This window comes from Nothobranchius furzeri, chromosome 4, assembly GCF_043380555.1.
Source record: "Nothobranchius furzeri strain GRZ-AD chromosome 4, NfurGRZ-RIMD1, whole genome shotgun sequence".
In the NCBI taxonomy this organism is placed as follows: Eukaryota; Metazoa; Chordata; class Actinopteri; order Cyprinodontiformes; family Nothobranchiidae; genus Nothobranchius; species Nothobranchius furzeri.
Window position 1 is genome coordinate 68,624,411 of NC_091744.1, and position 21,570 is coordinate 68,645,980.

The 21,570-nt window shown below is 45.1% G+C and overlaps 2 protein-coding genes across 3 annotated transcripts in view; one reads left to right on the forward strand and one right to left on the reverse strand.

Annotated features, from left to right (window-relative positions):
- The window catches only part of LOC107388792 (FERM domain-containing protein 5), an 86,471-nt gene extending 79,201 nt beyond the window's left edge, over positions 1–7,270 (forward strand). Inside the window, exon 14 of the mRNA XM_015964496.3 lies at positions 1,907–7,270. Within this exon, the coding sequence (XP_015819982.1) occupies positions 1,907–2,493 (587 nt within the window). The 3' untranslated portion in view covers positions 2,494–7,270. The remainder of the gene's footprint in view (positions 1–1,906) is intronic.
- A 69-nt stretch (positions 7,271–7,339) lies between these two features.
- On the reverse strand, positions 7,340–21,521 carry blm (BLM RecQ like helicase). Of its 2 annotated transcripts, XM_015964495.3 has the most exons (22): positions 20,634–21,521; positions 19,467–19,527; positions 18,785–19,376; positions 18,546–18,681; positions 18,002–18,102; positions 17,782–17,896; positions 17,057–17,703; positions 16,691–16,867; positions 16,473–16,591; positions 16,233–16,346; positions 16,029–16,127; positions 15,788–15,936; positions 15,594–15,700; positions 9,613–9,773; positions 9,339–9,534; positions 9,011–9,201; positions 8,789–8,933; positions 8,507–8,706; positions 8,239–8,431; positions 8,035–8,157; positions 7,770–7,965; positions 7,340–7,688 (listed from the first exon to the last, which is right to left on the reverse strand). In XM_015964495.3, exons 1-22 carry the CDS (start codon positions 20,726–20,728, stop codon positions 7,508–7,510), a joined length of 4,098 nt encoding a protein of 1,365 aa, XP_015819981.1. In that variant the 5' UTR covers positions 20,729–21,521; the 3' UTR covers positions 7,340–7,507. The 2 variants fall into 2 exon arrangements, with proteins under 2 accessions (XP_015819981.1, XP_015819980.1); XM_015964494.3 differs by having other exon boundaries at positions 18,785–19,527.
- Between the last annotated feature and the right edge of the window lie 49 nt (positions 21,522–21,570).

Here is a 21,570-nt window from a genome sequence, read left to right on the forward strand (position 1 = left end):
TCACTGTAGAGCGCCTCTCATTTACTGTACTAAAGCTTCTGCTGCAGAGAGAACTCCGAGCTTGTATCTGAGGATTCTTTCAAAGGATTGAGTGAAAACTTCTAAACCTGATGAAAGTTCAGACATTAGGGCATCTATGCAAATTCAGAACTGTCTTATAATTATTACACCTTATAACAATTTAATAGTATTTCCCTTTATTTGAGGACATATTATTGTAGCAGTAATAGAGAACATAGACCCATTTTTCATCTACCTCAGTATACTTGATGCTTGAAGATCTGCAGTAGTCCTGCTTGTGTGCACTGATTAGAAACAACCATTACTGTATGTCCAGGAAATTTGCTTTGCAGGCTGGTGAACACAAGCATAAACACTAAACAGCTCAGCTACACAACAACTATTATTAGATAAGTAACAATAAATGGCCAGACATCAACAATTACAAAGTTTCATTCATTTTTGTATCTATTTAAAGGAACAGTGAGCAGTTTCTGGCTCCTCTATCATACTGACTGAAAGTGGAATTACGGCTGTTGTAAACAACCCTACTTTAGCTAGCGCTAAACAACGAGCTAACACTAACTTGAGCCAACCATGATGTAAAAAGATCCACACAATTGGGCAAAAATAGTATTACTTACAAGCCCTGTAGCAACAAAGCCAGGTCACCATCAGTCTGTGATTTGGTAGCCTCCTTTAACTCCCTCAAACTAGTGTAGGCCGCACGACGTTCATTCTGGTTTATTTGCTTCGCCTTCAAAGACATTACTCTCTTACTTTTACTTCCAAGCTCTGCCATGATGCCAACAGAAAAAGCAAACGTCTTCTTTTTTTTCTTCCTGTGCTTTTTAATGATGATCAGCAAACTGAAAATGCTAACTGCTAGCATTACAGCTAACAGCCGTAAAGCAGGTAAAAAGTGGCCCCTATAGGACACCTACCCGCTCCACAGAACTATCTATGTAGAGTGGTTTTTGGTCAGCAGAGGGCTGTAGAGTGGTGTCAAATATGAAATTGGTCAAGTTTCTCACCCAGCAATCACAGAGATCAATGTCAAAGCTCTAGTGTAAAGTTTAAAAAAACTTCTCTTTAGAGCCATTCACTCAAGCTATATTTTGCAAAAGAATAAAACAATTCAATTATCTGACCCCTTTCTTTAGATTACCCCTAGAGTCACAGAATACGATGCTTGCAGAAAATGGCACAACACTGGCTTGTGACACACACACACACACACACACACACACACACACACACACACACAGCTGTGTTCAGGTCAAAACCAAAACCGAACCGCCCTCCCACTATAGCTCCACCCTAACTTCACCCTAATATTTCACAAAAAAATTGCTAACTAAAAATGTAATGATGCTTTTGTTGAAATGTTTCTTAAAGGTAAAGAAGCTCTTTGTGAAGTTAAGTTTCCATAGCCCTAAGAAAAGCCGCTCGGGTAATTTTTAGGAATCAGAAGATTAAAACATCTCTTAAGCAGAGGCAAAATATTATCCTTTGCTTGATGAAAGCGAGTTAAGCCGACGGTTTTTGGACAAAATCATTAAAAAAAATTCTCACGCCACATATAAAAGCAGTGCAGCAGTGATGCTTTTCCTTTTAACACGAGAAAGATAATTTTGAAGTGTCTGATGCTGAGTCTTAAAGATAGGATTTATGGAAATGATTACATAGCAGTTTATAAATACTTCATCCTTTTAATTGAGGAAATTATGTGATAAAGGGTATTGATTTAACTTTCATCCTTGGATAAAAACCCTCTGTATGTAGAAGAATTAATAATATCTTCTGAACACACAGCCTCAGATATTACCAAACATAATTAAAATGTAAGATGTGTGAAATTTGTATATATTTATTTTTTTCCGCTTCATGTTACTCTTTCAACCAGGTCTGGAGTCCCTGCGCGACAGTGCCCACTCCACACCGGTGCGCTCGGTGTCCCATGGGGAATCTTTCATGCCTCGCTCCCGGAGTCAGGTCACAGACACCAGCGAGGGCGTGGCGGTCATCTCAGATGAGGCCTACAACCCCTCCGACAGCGTACTTCCCACACCGGTGGCCGATCACAGCATGGAGCTGGCTGTCTCGCGCCAAATCAATGGAGCTCCTTGCAGCATTGAAGAGGAGAGGGAGTCAGAGGCGGGCACCCCGATGCGTGGGGAAGGAGGTGATTTTGATGTGGACGGTAGATGTGCAAAGGATGGGGCAGCAGAGGGCTCTGCCTTCAGCGAAGTGGAGCAGGTGAATAAGTTTGTCTTAAGTGTCCTCCGTTTGCTCCTCGTGACCATTGGACTCCTTTTTGTCTTGCTCCTCCTCCTCATCATCCTCACAGAGTCGGACCTTGACATTGCATTTTTAAGCGACATCCGCCAGACCCCGGAGTTTGAGCAGTTTCATTACGAATACTTTTGTCCCCTCAGGCAGTGGTTCGCCTGCAAACTCCGCTGGGTTGGCGGATTGCTCATCGACAAGTGAGAAAGTGCTCGTAGGGTCCACGAGCCCATTTGGGTTTTTGGTTCTGAGAGGATGCTTAAAACTCCGGAGGGATGAAGGGCACCATCATCCTTCTTCTTCATTTTCCAAAAACCAGGCTTGGATCAGGCTCTCCCTCAAAGAACTGAGACCTTTTTCAGTTTATTTTTTCTCTTCAAAAAACACGAAGGAAAACTAAAAGTTAAAAAAACTGAGGAATTTTATGCATTTTTTTTATTTGCAGTGAACGATCTTTATTTATTTATTGTTTTTTAATTACAGAAGGGGAGTTTTTAAATGGTAATTGAGGAAGTTATTTTTAAAAGATGGAAATGAGTTAAGTCAGGATTCAACAGGCCAGCTTCTGTGAAGGATCTGAAGTGGAAATGTGTCTTTTGATGCTAAATCATCCCCATCAAAGGACAAACAGCACGTTAACCTCGTCTTACACTAACAGGAGCAGGAAAAGGGCGAAGCTGAAAGGTCAATGACAGGACAAAAACAGACAGGGTGATTTACCAAATGCCTTTTTATTTAGAAAATATATTCATGACTGTTTAGATCATTTTTTGGTTATTTAAGACAGTTAGACTACAGTGTTACAAAAGCTCCTCTGATGAAAATTAAAGAAGTTTTTAAAACATTTTGTAATGCACCAATAGTGATGTGACCCAGTAATGTCTGGTTCAGTTTGAGGAGTACAACGAGCAGATTTGCTGGCACCAGTAGATAATAGTTCAGATAAATGTCGATTTCTGATGTAATTTTAATAATTAAGTTCTTTGAATGCGCTCAGTTCTCTGCTTTTTATTTCTCTGATTAATTAGCTTTTTTCTCATCAGATTGAAATTCAATGAATTTCAATTATTTATTTTCTTGAAAAGGTTTTATCTATTTTGGTTTCGCATCCTTGCTTGAATCGATGTACCATAATAGTATAACTGCTAGAGTAACAATGTACGTTTTGTACAAATTAGTTTGTTTCCTATTATATTTACATATATATATATATATATATTTACAGTTTTTCCATGTACATTTTAACAGAACTGAAATGTTATAATGTTATTTTGTTATTGAAGATTAAATTATACGTTTTTTAGGGCTGCGTTTCAAGTGAGGTCAGATGCATTTACAGAAATCTGGAAATGATTGACAAAACAGGGCTTTTATCCAGACTCACTCACCAGTTTTCACACCTCCCATCACTCTACCAGCAGTTTTCAGCAACTCACATCTAATAAAGTCAGGATCATCACGATACCGGCACAAATAATCCAGAAACACATTTTCATCGTCAGAAATGTATTTGTGTTAATTTACTTGAAGAGATTAGAGAGGCTACTGTGAACCTGATAAACTGCAAAGACAAAATAACCAATAACAAATATCAGTTAAAGTGCTTTTTAGGGTAAAATATGACTAATTTATCAATTTCCTGTTCTTTGAACAACCTCAGTTTGGAGGAACAAATGATTTCTGACTGGATAGACAAGCAAACAGCTAATGCAGGGTATCCGCGGAGTCTTGAAAAGCATTAAAAGGTGATAAATGAATTTTGGTAAAAGTAAGACCCTTAAAAGGTATTAAAAAGTATTATCACCGCTTTATAAAGGCTTAAATTTTGAAATTATTTTTTTCTGAATTAAACGTCCAACTGTTTGAATCCCTAAAACATCATAAAAGTGTGTGCATTTAGTCATTATTATTTAAAAAAAAACGAACAGGGTATTGTGGGTGCTTTAGGAATTTCCTCTCGGAGCACAAGGGCGGGCAGGGCGAAAGTTCAAAACCACGATGTACACGCTGGTGTTCCCGGTGCGTATTACGAATGCACCGAAATGTTAAAAGTATCGCTGCTCACTGTAAATGGACACACCTTGAGATGGCGGGTGAGGTATTAAAAAATATTGAGAAGGTCTTCAAAAAGTCTTGAAAAGGTATTAAATTTAACTTCAAGATTCCTGCATGTACCCTGTAATGTATGTAAAAATAATTGAGGTTGTAATAAAAGCCTTTTATGTAAACACTATTATGTAAGCCTTTATGATACTCTCAGTTTATTTACTGTATTTATTAGTTTATATAACAGGGACATTGTATATTAACGTGAGTCTTCGCTCCAGGGCTCATTTTAAGCTAAAACTGTGGGCTGCTATGACATTTTTGAGACCAGAGTTGGTTTAAGATGATGGTATTTCATTTTAATTTTAGGCTCGTTTAGGCTAAAACTAGCTAGCTGTAAGTCCATCTGTCCGGCCAGAATTAATCAGAATTTTTCCAAACTGAAACTTTTTCCACAAAACTGCACTTTAGAAAATCAAAACTATCTAAAATTTGCTAAAATTTGACAATAAGTGTAAATTATTTTTTAAAAGCTGAATTGACAGAAAATAAAATAATATTTGATAACATTTATCATATAATTTGGGTCAGGCTTTGGACTCTATTGCCTCACGGCTCCAGGGAGCAATAACAGTCTTGACTGCTGGATTGTGGGTCGTTTATATTGCATGCTACCCTCCTGCACCAAGTACGGGTTTGAGTTTTTGTGTTAAAGCATAGAAACCTGATTTGAGGTGATAGCAAATGTGTTTTTGGGTGAGTTACAAACAAAAGGCACAAAGGACTGAAGATTTAAAATGCAGCTTCTAAATGGGGAACTGTACAGCTTTTTTTAAACCCCCCCATGCAGCTGCTCACTGACGGCCTGATGGTGCTACTTGCTCCTGCGTAATCTGAGTGCATCGCTCCTGGAGAAGTTTTATGTCTAACCACAGAGTAGCACTTTGGCGTTTGTGGCTGGTTCCACTGCTGTAGCTCATTATCTCTCACAAACCTCTCTGGTACGGTCGGCATGCAGAAAGAAATCTGAAAACAAATGGAGCTACTCGTAGAGGAAACCTGCCATGCATTCGGTGCAGGGACTCTAAATTACATCCAGAAAAAAATCTAATGCAAACCTGAAGCACATTTTGGAGCATGGTTTGTGTATTTTTTAAGAGTGTAATTTCATTTTTCACGTTACTTCACTGAGGTTAACACGACTCCTCATCTGAGTCGAGCTGATCTGTTAGACGTTTTTCTGAACTCGATCAGCACCATGTAGCTTCAGCTGTCTCTCTCTGAACATGCAACTTTTTTTTAAACAAACGGCAGCATCATTCAAGGAGCAATAACCAGCTGTAAGAGCAAAAACTTGGCTTGATTTACAAACGTGTGTGTTAGGATAAACCGTCAAATAACGTTTGACCGTTCACATGCTAAACAGCTACTTAACTGCTGCTGCGCACGCTCTGACAATAATGTGACCACTTAGTTACCACTGCTTTCATTAAAAGTGTTTTATTTTGAAATCTGTCATTTGAGACCTCTCCTATACTGTAGATGTTTGTTCTGCTTCTTTCCTGATGATCCATAAAGTGACATTTTGTTCCATGTGCCTGCACCCTAACCTACAATTACCAAAGTGTCTTCAGAGGGAAAAAAATAAATACAGAAACAATTTTTTCTGCATCAGACCTCTGAATCTTTACATGTGAGGCAAATGTTTGAAAATGTCCTAACAACCCCAAACCTCTGTCTTCGTTTCTGGTCATGTTTACATGTCTATTCGAGTTGTTTTTGTCGGTTTCCGAACAGGAGACGACTAAAGATTCGACCAGGCGTGTAACCCTTAAAAGTCAGTGTTGTTATTTAAGGTTTAAAATCATTAATACTGTCAAACTGGAAGATGCATAAGTGGTTTCACTTTAAAGAGGACCTAGAATCTAAAGCAACATTTTTCTTGTTGTTGAATAAAGACAGCTGGGGTAGTCAAAAGTAGCATTGTGTGACCTACTTTTATGTGAATTAGAAAGTTGAAAGAGGTGAGAAAACTTGTTTTGAGAAAGCCTTCCTTAACATGTCATAAGGGAGTCCTTGCTGCTCAAACCTGCATGTCTCCAGTGTCTGAGGCCTTCTGGGGAAAGCAATCAGCTCATTATTATATTCATGTCCTGACCAGGTGGGTTGCTCTTTTCACAGCAAGACTGATTTAATGGCCTGTATCAGGGCTCCTGAAACAGATGAAAGCCAAAAGAAAAATTCTCATGCTTTTAAAAAATTGAAAGCACTGTTTTAGATTGCAACAGGAAGTTGAATCATAAGAAAAACCTGTGACTTCATGTGACTCCAAGCAACTTCAAAAACATGATTATGATAGTATTTTAAAATGTACTTGATTACTGAATTAAAAAACATTTATCACCTCAGAAACTGGAAATTGGATTTGAGGTTCATTTCTGTTTATGCAAAGAACTGACAAACACAATACGCTGGTTTAAAATTTGAATATTTAATATATAAAAATACAATTTTTTGCAGATGGAGCGTTGTTGCATTACTGGGTTGATGAAATTTCATCTGAAGACTGCTTATCCTGCCTTTTCTCCCAGTAGATCCTCCCGCAATGTTGCATTGACCTTAAAAAGTGCACATGCATCTCCATGTCTGGTGGTTGTGCTGTCATCTTTTTTGTTTTATCCTTGGATTGGAGATTACTCTTTAATTGTGTTAAATTTACAAATCTATATATATATATATAGTTATCTGCATAGATCCATGTGCCAAATCCTGTTCTTGTTCAGTCCAATCCATTCCAGGCCCTTGTTTGGACTGTAGGCAACCTTCTGTGCAAGTCGGTATAAAATATTGTTTCTCTCCTATAGTCCCTTGTAAACTGGTGCCATTAAAGAAAAACGAAACAAACTTGAAATAAACATTACATTTTAAAAAATGACGTTATGTTCTTTATTCATGTTTACATATTTTCCCTCTAATAAAAGCAGACCAGTAGGAGAAACCATCGTGAATTCCTTATCTTTAATGCACTAAAGTTTAAACATTTTTACATTTCAAACCACATACAACAGTAAGACTATGTACAACAGCTGTATGAACCAATCAACCAACAGTTCCAGCAGCAAACTGCTAAATGTTTCACTAAAGTTGACATCAACTGGAAAAGGTTCAGCCCTCAGCTCATGTGTGAGAAGGAAGGCTTTAGAAATGGCCGCTGGACGCTTTGAGGTGTGGGGACAGACATGAATCCCGGTCTCCTGCCAGCGTTTCCCACAGAACTCCCAGACCCTCGACCCGCACTTTGAGCTCCACCTCTGGAGTTGGAGGACCACGACTTGTTGCTGCTGTAGCCGCGACTACATCCAATACAAAAGTAATAATAAAGGTCAGATCATTTCAGGAATGACATGTTCTTAAAAAGAAGAGATGCTACACACCCTCTAGCAGAGGAGCCCGAGCTGCTGTATCCTTTTCTTTTCTTAGAATATTTGAAGAACGGGGCTTTCTTTCTCTTTTGTCCCCGAGCAGGCTGATTACAGAAATAGGAAGAGGACTCCAAATCGTCCCTGTCGTCATGTGAGCGGCCTTGCGACGTGTCTATCCACTCGTTTCCCGAGCTTGCAACCTGCTCTTCTGCAGAGATAATTAAACTTTAATATCACGGAACTAAAAAGTAACAGCAGAACGTTGTTTAGTGCTCACCAGGAAGCTGCCACTCTGAGTATTTCTGCAGCACCTGAATGACTTCAGCCCCATACTTCTCCAGTTTGTCCTCAGTCACACCATCGATCTGCAGAAGGACTTCGGGGTCGGAGGAAAGCCTCTCTGCGTGGCCAAAAACAAGGCTCTAAAATAAGACAGCTCACCGCCAGTTTCTACAAGCTTCAATCTTGGTTGTAGTTTTACCAGCAATCTTCTTCATGGTGGCGGTGGAGAAGATGTTGTAGTAGTGAAGGCCGAACGCCTTGCCCAGCTGCTTGCACAGATCAATCAGCTCCATCAGACACTCCTGAACCATCTGCTCTCTCTTCGAGACGCTCTTGGTGACAGCTTTGTGTTTCCTGATGCTGGACGCACTCTCAGTCTCACAGAACTCCACCTGGACGTGACCACATCCAGCTTCAGTTAAATGTCCCCATCAGTACCTGCTCACACTGGCTGTGATCTTTGTTACCTGCATGTGACCAGACAGAATGTTCATGGCTTTTGGTCCAGCAGAGATGTAGACCACAGTCTGACCGTGGTTAGTGACGTAGAGGTCCTCAGCCAGGACGTGATCAATAACCAGTTTCTTAAAAAGGCGGTCCGCATTGTGTCGAGAGTAAGCTGCACCCATCCCAAACATTCCCGTCTGGACCTTGGCAGATTTAGATCCTGGAACAGAAAAAGACGTTTCCCCAACATGAGAACAACTTGGATACAAGGAACTTAAACGCGCCGAGAGACGACAGCACACCGATAAAGATGTCCACAAGCATGTTCAGGGTCAGGCGGTTCTGCTGAGCCGTCTTGCCAAACCTCGCTCCGACTTTCTCGCAATTCTCCTGGACGAACCTCACGATCTTCTTCACATCTTCTGTCACGTCCCTCATCTTGTATTGCTGCGTAAACAAAGAACATCCAAACCTTACCGCCGGTTGGGTTAGTTTAACAAACAGAGAGATGTAAAGACCCCTACGCTTGGTTTGGCGCAGTTGTCACAGCTGACATCTGGATGCTCTTTACAGAAGTTCCTGTTGAAATTCAGCTCGCCAAAGTACGCCAGCAGCTGAATTCTTCTGCACTCCATCACATCCTCGCAGAAGTGCACCATACTGTGGAGGTTATTGTAGTGAGTTGTTTTGGTGTGCCTGTCGCCTTCTTTGTCCACTGACAGAAGAAAGGAAATTGAAAAAAGAAATTTCACAATTAAATGCAATCCTGATTATAAGTAATCCAGAAAATAACCTGGATTAACCACAGTCATTTTGGGTGCAACCAGGATAATCGAAGCTCCTGCCACATACTGCTGATGATTCTCTTGATGCGGTGGACGTCGGTGTAGGAGTAAAACAGGATGCAGTGAGAGACCTCTCCATCTCTGCCGGCCCTTCCCGACTCCTGATAGTAACCCTCCACTGATTTAGGCAAACTGGCGTGGATCACGTAGCGCACATCCGGCTTGTCGATACCCATACCGAAGGCTATGGTGGCACAGATAACCTGAAAAGCAAAACCAGTGAGCACCAGTCTGATTTGTAGTTATAACCCTCTTGTTTAGCATGAAAGGTGTGACCTGACCTGGCAGCCATCTTGATTGATCCATTTGCTCTGCACATGCTCCCTTTCTCCATCACGCAGTCCTGCATGATAGGACAGAGCCAGAATTCCTGCTCTCTGCAGACTCTCTGCCATGGCATCACAGTCGTTACGAGACAGGCAGTACACGATGCCAGAGTCGCCTGTCGCACACAAACACCCCCGCAGTAGAAACTTATTTGATTGTTTCAGCACTTTGCTTATTAGAGTGAAAAAAAAAAAAAGACTTCTGTGTAAAAGCTTTAGGCGTGTAGAGATTTTAGGTTGCGTGATATTTATGGTTCTCTTTAACATTCGTTTCGATGTCTCACTATGGGATACGCCCCTCCGCGGATTCCTCAGAAGCACTTATCTCAATACGCCAATCCCGATTGGCCAGTGACTGTGACGTACGCGTCCCCCTGCTACTATAAGTAGCAAGCGTCCCCACGCACGCACTATTCAATCACCTCTTCTCGCTTCGGTGGTCGCTTATCTCTGAGGTAAGTTAGCTCAACTGTTCACAGACGGAGCCTTCTAATATTCTCTCCGTCGCCGAACGTTAACTTACTGTCCTTCTGTCCTGGCCTTCACCATGGGCTCGGGGCATAATGAGCAGCTTCACACTCCAGTGCATCTGTTCGTTCTCTGCTAACACACCAGTTAGCCTACATGGAAGCCGCTCCTCCCACCAGAGGAGTCGACGGCGCAGGAGCTCGCCTCTGTACCTGTGGGAACAAAATCTCAAGCACAGACCCGCACAAGGTCTGCTCGAGCTGCCTCGGGCTGGAACACACCCAGCTGGCATTGGAAGTCCCCGGGTCATGTGAGAGCTGTGCTTGCTTCAGCCTGAAGAGCTTTCGCCGGCGGCTAGCGCGCCAAGCTAGCCTGTTGGGGAAGGACCCTTGCCTACCGGCCCCTGGGCCACCGCCTGGGGACGCCAGCGAACATGTCCTCCCGGAGCCGGAACCGTGTGCCGAACTCAGCTGGGGCTCACAGCTCGAACCGGCCGGTCCGAGCCACCCCGTCGAGGACGTGTTGGAGTTGGACTACGGAGACGACGAGGGCACCTCGGAACTCCTCATTTCAGAGGAGGACGAGGATGACGACGTTTTTCTCCCCATCGCTCAGGCCTCCATGCCTAGCTTTCCGTCCTCTCCCAGGGATGGAGCGGCTTCTCCGGCCGCCCACCTGGACATGCAGTCAGTCTGCCGACGCGCTGCGACCAGGCTCAACATCCCTTGGCCCACCATGGTCACTGAGGCTGTCAGATCCCGCTACGAGGGAAAGAAGCTGCCTCAGGCCACAAGGGCGGCAAAGCCTCTCCTTCCCGCCTTCCCGGAGCTTCTCAAAGAAGTGAGGACCTCCTGGGACAAACACCCTTTCAGCTCCAGGTCTCCTGTCCAAGGAGCCTCCTCGCTGGACTTCGAGGGGATGGAGAAGGCTGGCATGCTTCGCATGCCGCCGATGGAACCGCTGGTTGCAGCCCACCTGCACCCACGGCTCTCGGCAACTTCCTCCAGGCCTCCCGCTCTCCCCGCGAAGGCGGACCGCTTCCAGTCAGCGCTGAACGAGAGGGCGTACAAGGCTGCCGCCATCTCCGTCCGAGCTTTGAATGTCTCCTCCATGCTCTCGGCGTACCAAGCTGAGCTCTGTGAGGACATGAATACGAAGCCGGACCCGGAGGTGTGGGAGGAAATCACCGTACTGACAGACATCTGCCTGCGTGTGCAGCGCTGCGCGGTCCAGGCCACGGGAAAAGCTATGGGCATGATGGTGCTTCAAGAACGTGCACGATGGCTGAACCTCTCCAACCTCTCTGATAGAGAGAAGGAGGACATTTTGGACATGCCAATCGTGCCTGAAGGCATTTTTGGCTCTGCCCTGGCATCAATGCAGCAACGGTGTGAGGCCAAAAAGAAAGAGGATGAAGCCCTTCATCTCTGCCTTCCCCGTAAGCCCTCACCGGCGCTGCCGGCTCGGCCGAACCTTCCTCAGGCGGCTGTCCGAGCCCAGCCTCAGTTCCGGATCCCAAAGCGCCAGAAGCCTCAAGCTGTCCAACCAGCTCCTTCGGGCTCAGCGCCTCGACCAGTTTGGCCTCAGAGATCCGGCAACCAAGCCGCTCCGCCGCCGCCGGGACAACCCACCCGACCCGGCGGTCAGCAGGTGAGGAAGAAGAAGAGGGCAGCCTGACTGAGTTCTTTCCCTCCGGACGCTGCAGCTGGCAGTTCCCCGTTCGCCAGCTCCTCCTGTTCGATGTTGCCATGGTGCCTCCCCCCCCCCCCCCCCCCCCCCCCCCACGGAACCCCTCCGGCAGAGTCCCCGAGCGGTCCAGGGTGGGGCCAGGACGTGCAGCCGGCTGTGCCGGCTCAAAACACACGTCACAAGCACTCACATTGTTTTTCACAAACATGTCACACTCAAGGAGCATTAAAAAGTTCGCTGCCGCATCCAGACAAGATGTCAAGGGCGCAGCAAAAATCAATAAAAATGTTGCCCATGAGCAGTTTCAGGCGTGGGCGGCCCCTGGCGGACTTGCCCGCCAGCCACGGGTCGTCCCCGTACGCCTGGGCCGTCAAAGCACAAAGCCCCCGCGCATGCGCAGTGGCTGCCACGAGCACCGCTGCCCCACAACCTCTGGAGGGAGCTGCTGCTCCGTGTGTCACGGCTGTGTCACCGCTCTCCACTCACATGGAGGAATGGACAGCGGTTTCTGCTTCGCGTTGGGTGCTGGGAACTATTTCGAGAGGTTACAGGCTCCAATTCGCTTCTGTTCCTCCTCGATTCTCCGGCGTAGTGTTCTCCCACGCCCAGGGGACGTCAGCTCACATCCTTCAGGGAGAAATCTCCTCCCTGCTGGAGAAGGGAGCGATATGCATTGTGCCTCCCGATCGGTCTCAGAGCGGTTTCTACTCCAGGTACTTCCTGGTCCCGAAGCGGGGAGGGACCGGGATTCGCCCGATCCTGGATCTGAGGGCCCTGAACCGATGCCTCAGAAAGTACAGATTCAAAATGCTCACGCTCTCATCCCTTTTGCGTCTGATTCACCAGAACGACTGGTTCACCTCAATCGACCTGAGGGACGCATACTTTCATATTCCCGTGTACCCTCCACACAGGAAATTTCTGAGGTTTGCCTTTCAGGGAGTGTGTTACGAATACACCGTGCTCCCATTCGGCCTCTCGCTGAGCCCGAGGGTGTTTGTCAGGTGTACGGAGGCAGCGATCGCCCCTCTGAGAGGGAGGGGCATTCGGCTGGCCACGTATTTAGACGACTGGCTCCTGCTGGCACGGTCCAGAGAGGAGGCAGCGTCAAACACGCTGGTTGTGATCCATCACTTGTGTGGTCTGGGTTTCAGAAAAAACTGGCAGAAAAGCGCTTTACTCCCCTCCCAGAAGATAACCTTTCTAGGTCTGAATCTGGACTCAGGGGCGTTCACGGCCCGTCTCTCGACACCGCGCGTGAACGCGCTCTCGCTCTGCCTGGCGCGCTTCCGCCTACACAGTTCGGTGCGGTTTGCGTTATGCCTCAGGCTTTTGGGTCTCATGGCGTCGGCTATTTCAGTGGTACCACTCGGCCGTCTACACATGAGAGATTTTCAACGCTGGGTGGCTTCTCTGGGTCTCGCTCCAGTGCGCCACAGAGCGCGCAGGGTGACGGTCTCTGCAGCGTGCGTCGCAGCGCTCCGCTGTTGGCGTCACCCCTCCCTCTTGGCACAGGGGGTGCCTTTGGGGTTGGTTCTCGTGAGGAAAGTGGTCACGACAGATGCAAGCCTGTCAGGTTGGGGGGGGGGGGCTCCTGGAGGGTCGCTCTGTCAGGGGTGTGTGGAGCAGAGAGCTCTGGGGGACACACATAAATTATCTGGAACTCCTCGCGGTCTTTCTGGCCCTGAGGCGCTTCCTGCCTTTTCTCTCCGGCCATCATGTCCTAGTGAGAACAGACAACACCACGACTGTGGCTTAAAATAAACCGCCAGGGGGGGCTGCGCTCCGTGCGGTTACACACGCTGGCACGCAGACTGATCCTATGGTGCAGCAGGCATCTCCTCTCAATCGGAGCCACCCACGTCCCGGGTGTTCTGAATCGGGGGGCGGATCTGTTGTCCAGAGGGACACCCCTGTACGGGGATTGGAGCCTGCATCCAGCAGTGTTGGAACAGATTTGGATCCGGTTCGGCAGAGCCGTAGTGGATCTTTTTGCCTCCAAGGAGAATGCTCAGTGTCCACTGTTCTTCTCCCTGCGCGACCGAGACGCTCCACTCGGCGTGGACGCGCTGGCGCACGACTGGCCACGGGGACTGCTTTACGCTTTTCCCCCAGTGGCCCTGATACCACCCACCTTGCTGAGGGTACAAACCCAGCGCCACACTCTCATTCTGGTGGCCCCATACTGGCCAGCCATGCATTGGGTGGCGGACATTTTCCAGCTCCTGGAGGGCCAACCTTGGAAACTGCCGCTTCGCAGGGACCTGGTGTCCCAAGCGGGAGGCTCGATCTTCCACCCTCATCCAGAACGGCTGCCCCTGAGGGGTGTGGGCTAGTGTCAGCAGAGCTGCCCCAGGCAGTCATTCGAACCATTCAGAATGCTAGGGCCCCCTCCACTAGGTCCCTATATGACTGTAAATGGAGGGTGTTTGAAGCCTGGTGTCAGGGCAGGGAGGTCTCACCCTTCCAGTGCCCGGTGAACGTCATTCTGTCTTTCCTGCAAGACTTGTTGGATGGGAAGAAGGCTTTCTCCACCATTAAAGTGTACCAAGCAGCCATTTCCGCCCGACACTTGGGTTTTGGGAGGAAATTGGCAGGTCAACACCCCCTGGTGTGTAGCTTCATGAGGGGCGCGCGCAGGCTTCTCCCTGTGTCCCGACCCCTGGTGCCCTCATGGGATCTGTCCTTGGTGCTGTCGGCCCTCTCCGGGCCTCCATTTGAACCTAGGGACGGCCTGGACCTTAAGATCCTGTCTCTTAAGGTGGTGCTACTCCTGGCTTTGGTATCTGCAAAGCGAGTTAGTGACTTACAGGCTCTCTCTGTGCACCCATCCTGCACCCAGTTTGCACCAGGTGACATGAAGGTGTCCTTGAAGCCCAACCCTGCCTTTGTGCCTAAGGTAGTGGGCTCCTTTTCTCCTATTATCCTCACAGCTTTCTACCCACCGCCCTTCTCCTCTCCTGAGGAGGAGCGGTGGCACAAGCTGTGTCCGATTCGCGCGCTCAAGGAGTATGTGAATCGGACGGAGAACCTTCGCAGGGGGGACCAGTTTTTTGTGTCATGGGGTGGGCCTCGTAAGGGGAAACCCGTCACAAAGCAGCGGCTTTCCCACTGGATTGTGGAGGCTATTTCTATGGCTTACTCCTGTCAGGGCATTCAGGCACCTGTTGGGCTCAGGGCCCATTCTACTAGGGGCCTGCCTGCTTCTTGGGCCCTTTTTCGGGGGCTGTCAATCGAGGAGATTTGTGCTGCAGCAAGTTGGGCTTCTCCACTTGCATTTGCATGCTTCTATAAGCTTGATGTTTCGGTCCCTGCAATGACTCACACGATTCTGAGTGTGGGGTCTTTGGCGGGCCAAGACGTATCCCTGTAGGTTGGTGATCGCTGGATAAGCTGTCTGGCAATACGGGAGTCTCCATTTCCCATAGTGAGACATCGAAACGAATGTTAAGAAAGAGAACTTTAGGTTACTATCGTAACCCCGGTTCTCTGAGTAACATGAGTGAGATGTCTCACCAGACAACCCTTCTTGCTGGGCGAAGCGAGAAGAGGTGTTTATCTTGAATAGTGCGTGCGTGGGGACGCTTGCTACTTATAGTAGCAGGGGGACGCGTAAGTCACGGTCACTGGCCAATCAGGATTGGCGTATTGAGATAAGTGCTTCTGAGGAATCCGCGGAGGGGCGTATCCCATAGTGAGACATCTCACTCATGTTACTCAGAGAACCGGGGTTACGATAGTAACCTAAAGATATGTGTAATCAATGGAGAGATGTTTACGTGGGTAGTGCTTCTTGATCCAGTCGATGCAGTCCTCGTCAACCTTTTTGGGTTTCTTGGGCAGCACGGCGTACTTGAGGTTCACTCTGTTGAAACTCATCGTAAATCTGAAATCACATAACAGAACAATGAGCAGACACCAACAGTCATTTGAGCTCCGTTAGGAACAAAACAGTGCAAAAGTGGATGCATACACGAGTGGCCGAGTCATGTTTAGCTGACTGAGGATGTCCTTCTGCACACGGGGGGTGGCGGTGGCAGTCAGAGCCATCATTGGCACTTTGGGGAACTTCTGACGCAGTTCGTGCAGCTTCTTGTAGTCTGGACGGAAATCATGGCCCCACTGAAACAATTAAGAAGCTGGGCTGACTCTTAGAAACCACCGAACGTACACATCTAAATGCATTTTGTACAAATTAAAGAAGAATAACACACCTGACTGACGCAGTGAGCCTCGTCTATGACAAAACGAGCCAGAAGGCCTCGCTCGTACAGGTTCTGCAGGGCAGAAATGAGCCTGTTGCTCGCACTCACCTTGAAGGAAGCAAAAAAATAAAATTAAAAGTCTTACATGCTGTTACAATGCATTAGAAAACAAAACAAGCCTACATTTTCAAAGCACAAATCACACAAACGCACCTTCTCAGGTGTGGCGTACAGCAGTTTGACTATGGGGTCTTTCCTGGAGAGCTGCATATAAATCCGTGCTGCTTCGCTGTCACTTTTATCACCAGACAGACTTGTTGCAGGAATCTGAAATGCATTGGTTGGTATTGTTTTAGACTATAAAACAACAGAATAGCCCCTAAACACATTCTTACCTACATATGATACAACACTACACTAATCCATCCAAGCAGTCACAACAAACACACTCACATCCAGGGCGGTGAGTTTCTGGATCTGGTCTACAATTAGCGATTTAAGAGGGGAAACGACAACGGTGACTCCAGCTGAGACACAGGCAGGCAGCTGGTAGCACAAACTTTTACCACCACCTAGAAATATACAAGTAACAGACATGTTCACACCATTTCACTTTTCATCTGAAAATTCACCAAGTCTGGTTCCACCACCCAACCAACCAACCAACCAACCTGTGGGCATCAACACAAACGTGTCTTCTCCCTGAAGAGTAGCATTTATGGCTTCTAGCTGATTAAATCTGAACTGATGAAGTCCAAAACGCTTATGAAAAATCTTCATCATCTCTTGGGAATAAGGGAAGTTAAAGCCTCTGAAACGATTGTGAGCTGGGTTTTTGAAAGTAGGCTCTGAAAAATAAAATTAGAAAAGTGAAAATAAAAAAATACTCTGTAGAAAAATTAATCTTCAAGATCAAATGACCTAAAAATACATGTTTCATTTGGCATGCTGCCATCTAGTGGCCAATTGTTTAACTTTTTTGGTCGAGATCTTTGGTTTCCCATGTAAATTCAGATTTGTTTAACTGTTTGACTTACCTGGGGAATATATTTTTGCGGGTTTCGGAGCAGAAACAGGAGTCACTGGCTTATTCTCCCACGTGGACTTGTTTGGTCCTCCTCCTGTCCCTCGAGTAGACACAGCGCTGCTCAAGTTTTGGCTCGAAACAGATGAAGTTGCAGGTTCATCAAAGTAATCGGGGATGTCAGAATCATTGAAGTCGTCTATGCCAAAGTCATCATTGTAAAAGTCGTCTAGATCAGCCTCAGCTGCAGCTGTTTGGGGTTTAGTTGAGTTTTGCAAAACAGCTTCTGACCTCTTGGGTGAGAAGTCGAGATCTGGATCACTTTCATAAGTAGTTTGCTCAAAATGACTGAAAGTTGGTTTTGTGAGGCTGTGGGCTGATGGAGAGTCACAAATACTCTCATTTTCTACTGATATCGTCCTGTTGTGCTTTTTGTTCAAGGGCTTTAAGTCAGTTCTGTCTGAAAAATCAGTGTCAGAGCCCACAGAGATGACGGAGGACCTCCTGGGCTGTGGAAGCGTCTTGGAGTCAAAAGGCACAGAGCTGTTGGACGTGCTGCAACTAGGAGAGGTTTCTTTAAAGCCTGGCTCAGAAAGCACGGTGCTGTCTGGCTGCTGCATCCTAAACAAAGAGTCAGCACCTGTGGCAAGAATCCTTTTCCTGTTGCGATGAGAAAAGACACAGGTCAGATTTAAATTACACTAACTACACCTAAAACAATCAAACGAATGGGCAAACCTCTGAGCTCTCTTTAGCAAAAGTTCATTCCCACAAGACAAAGCGATGAGTTCATGTTCAGGGATGGAATCAACCAGAGAACAAATGGACTCCATCAGACTAAAGAGCTGGTCCTCTGCAGCAATAACAGAAAGATTCATAAGAACCGAGTTAAAACTTCTCAGAATGATGAAAATGACTTGATGCGTTAGAAAAATGAAAGCTTAGAGAGAAAACATACTTGTTTTATCTTTTGAGTGGTGATCAGAGGGTTTAGGTAGAGACGTGGCCGAGCTGTTATCCAGGAGAGGGACGCCTTTATGAGAATCTTCTGATTTTATTCTGTTTGAAAGAAATAAAAGTTACTTCCTGCTGAATAAACACAACTGGATACAATTTAACATGAATAACATAGAAACGAGGAATTCTGGGATGACTGTGTAACGTCTCACACAGCTCAATAGGAATTATGAGATCATTTCAGTTTCTACCCAAAATAAATAAATAAATGAACACTTTTGTACCGAATACAGATCTGCTGACTGAACTTATTGTGTAATCTGTTTTGTATTAACAGTTAATTCCCTTTTTTATTGATTAGTAAAATATTGCTTATGTATTTTTTTTCTACGCCAATTCTAAAGCACTGGATATTTAAATGACTCCACAGTTTCACCATTTTTCTGTCAACTGAAGTAAATATAAAAAAAAATGATTTCCAACGTACCAAGCAGATATACTGTACAAATGAAACTGAGTACAACAGTGGATAAATAAACACCAACCTGGTGTCCACTGCTGACACGGTGTAAGACGTCTCATCTGAGACAGGAGAAGGAGGGATGTAATCCAGGTCATCTTCAGGCTCCGAGTCATCATTAAGCTCTATCACCTTTGGGTCCAACCATTTTTTCTTTTCGTCTGATTGGCAGAAATACTTTCCATAAGTTTGGTTGTTTTAGTTCTTTTATTTCAGGTTCTGTTTTCAAATTTTTCTAATTTAATAAACCAACCAATCACTTACTTGTTTTATCTTCTGAAGTTTCAAACATGGTGCCGACATCCTCATCACTGTCACTCAGGACAGACGTCACGTGTGGAGGAGGACATCGTCTTCTGGTCCTTTTAACAGGAGAGTCTTCCACCTCAAACTCTGACGGTTCTTGAAACAAACTAGGTTCGGGTGAAGCCACTTTTTTGTTGACACTTTCCCCCGTTTCATCGGTCTTTGTACAAATCTGGTCCCCATCCTTGTTTAATCCTGATTTTTCAAGCAAAGCGCCAGAGCTTTGTTTCTCTGTGAATTCCTCATTAGCAGATGACAGCAGTTTGGTGATTTTCCCTGATTTGTCAGAGCTAAAAGAGTCATTTTTAGTTTTGACTGGGCTTTCAAAGTCACCAAAATCATCCCAGTCATCCACTGGGAACACAGATGCACCTAGATCTGTGGAACCAATACGATCGCCAGGTGGAGCTGGACTCCTCTTACTATCAGACTTTGCTAAAGGAGTCTGACTTGATGGAGAGGAGTTGCCTGCTGAGGCGGTGGAGTCTGACTTGCATTTGGAACTTACGGGGAAGAAGTTGTTGATTTTGGACTTTTGAGATCTTTCAAGCTTGTTTGAAAATGTCAAAGAAGGTTCAGTTACCAAACTGCTACGAGGGAGATTGACGTTCCTGTTTGCCAAAACATTTGAGCTGATTACCTTGGTTGGGAACTCCACATTTGTTGTACCGGACGTTGACTTCTTTTTGAACAAGAAGGGTCTACAAAAAAGCACAGAACACAAAGAAAATTACACCATAAGGTGACAATACAGGGCAAAGTGTTTGTGTTTTACACAGGTCAATACAATCTTGTGCTAGTTCATGCATTTAGTTTGTGAAAGTGAATGAAAAGTAGTAATTGCTCTTGTAACTTATAGCAAGCATTACAGGGTAGCTGCAGATTTAAGGGAGCCAAATTTAAGACTTTTTAAGACCTTTTTTAAGGCCACTTTGACCAAATTTAAGCTATTTTAAAAATTAAATTTAAGCGATAATTTCCAGCTCTTGCCTGGAGCCGGTGCTAACCACGTCGCGAACGTGGGATTAGCCATCCAGTTACCATTGAACTTGCCCTTCCCCATGGCGCAAGCTCCCATAGCTTAACCAGGTAATGTGCTCATCTAAAAAAAATAGCCCCCTTTCACAACCAACTGACTGCGTACGGTTCCGCTTACGGCAACATCATACACAAAAAATGCTGAACACTAACTAGAGATTCACGAAATTTTTATAGAAATAAAATAATCTTGTTTATTTGGTCTTTGGTCATTTAAGACCTTTGGAAACTGGATTTAAGGATTATTTGTCATTTTAAGGACTTTTAAGGCCTTTCATTAGGAAAAGCTAATTTAAGACTTTTTAAGGACCCGCGGATACCCTGCATTAGTTCGACTTTCTTTAATTTTGGGTGTTTTATTTTTATATCTGGTGGATTATGACAATGAATAGCAGCAGTGTCCCATCCTTGCCCTCAAGAGCCACGTATATTTTGAAGGTTTCTCTGCTTCAACACACCTGATTTGATTATATAATATAATTAAAAAGACGAAGTAATGAAGTCCAGAAGAAAAACAACAGAACCGTTGGAGAACTCATGGTTTAACTCAGATGTTGTTTGTTACGTGGAAAATTAAATCATTTATACCCTAAAATTCCAACAACTGAAACACAAGTGTTGGAGCAGGAATACGCCACCACTAATATACAGCAACAGGTACAAGTATTCGTAGATTTAATTGTCTTGTTCATTAACATAATCAGGCTGTAACACTCTCAGCTAACTGTGCTAGCTTGGTTTCGTGCTGTCGTAAGTTGACTTTACTCACCCCGTTTTAGGTTTAGCTAGTGATAACTTGCTTTGAGCCACATGATTGTGCCTCGCCAGCTGCTCTTTCAAGTTATTTTGTGGAAGACTGGACATGTTTGCGGAGCAACAGAGCTAGCTTTAGCCGACAAGCTCTGCTGTTTCTGAAGTTAGGACGAGTTTCTTTGAGTAAGGTCTAGCTGCGGACATTGCCCAGGCAAAACACGCCCCAGCCAAAGGTTTCTTTAGCATTACACGACTGGCGCTATGAAGAGACGATGTTTTTGTCGTGCCACTGGCTCGTAACTCACTACGGTTTATTACATTTCGCATATAAAAAGCCTGTGCAGCCAGCGTCACATCTATGCTGGGCTCCTACACAAACAGAATTTGCGCCCATTCAACAAGGTGAATCCTCATTGGCCGACGCCGAATAACAGACCTCTGGGAAATGTAGTTTCAAAGAGAACGCGGCATCTGCTACTCTTACCTGCGTGTAAATCGTGTAAATACACTGAAAATATTAATTAAATGAGCTGAAATGGTCTTTGTTGTTTTTTAGGCTGTTACAGTCTTGAATTAAATTGTTGTAAGTTATCACTAATTTAAACACTAAAATCAGCGAGCTGACTTCAAATAAAATCTAAATGTTCTTTAAATCTATAAAAAAAGGATTAAACTAAAATTTGTACTTGTGATCTACCTAAAACTGAAATGGGAAATAGTTCATTTTGAATATTTTTAGGTATGCAGTATTATAAAAATAAAACCACAATGAATAATAAATTGGAGGTTATATGGTTAATGTGTCAGACTATGATTTATCTGCTCATTGGTCTTTTTTCTTCTTCCAAAAAAATCAAAGACTTCACAGGTTTTCTTTCTTTGGGGGTTTTAGCACCCACAAGCTGCAAAAGAAAAGGACTTCAGGGGCAAAAACTTGAAATTTTGGTGGATTT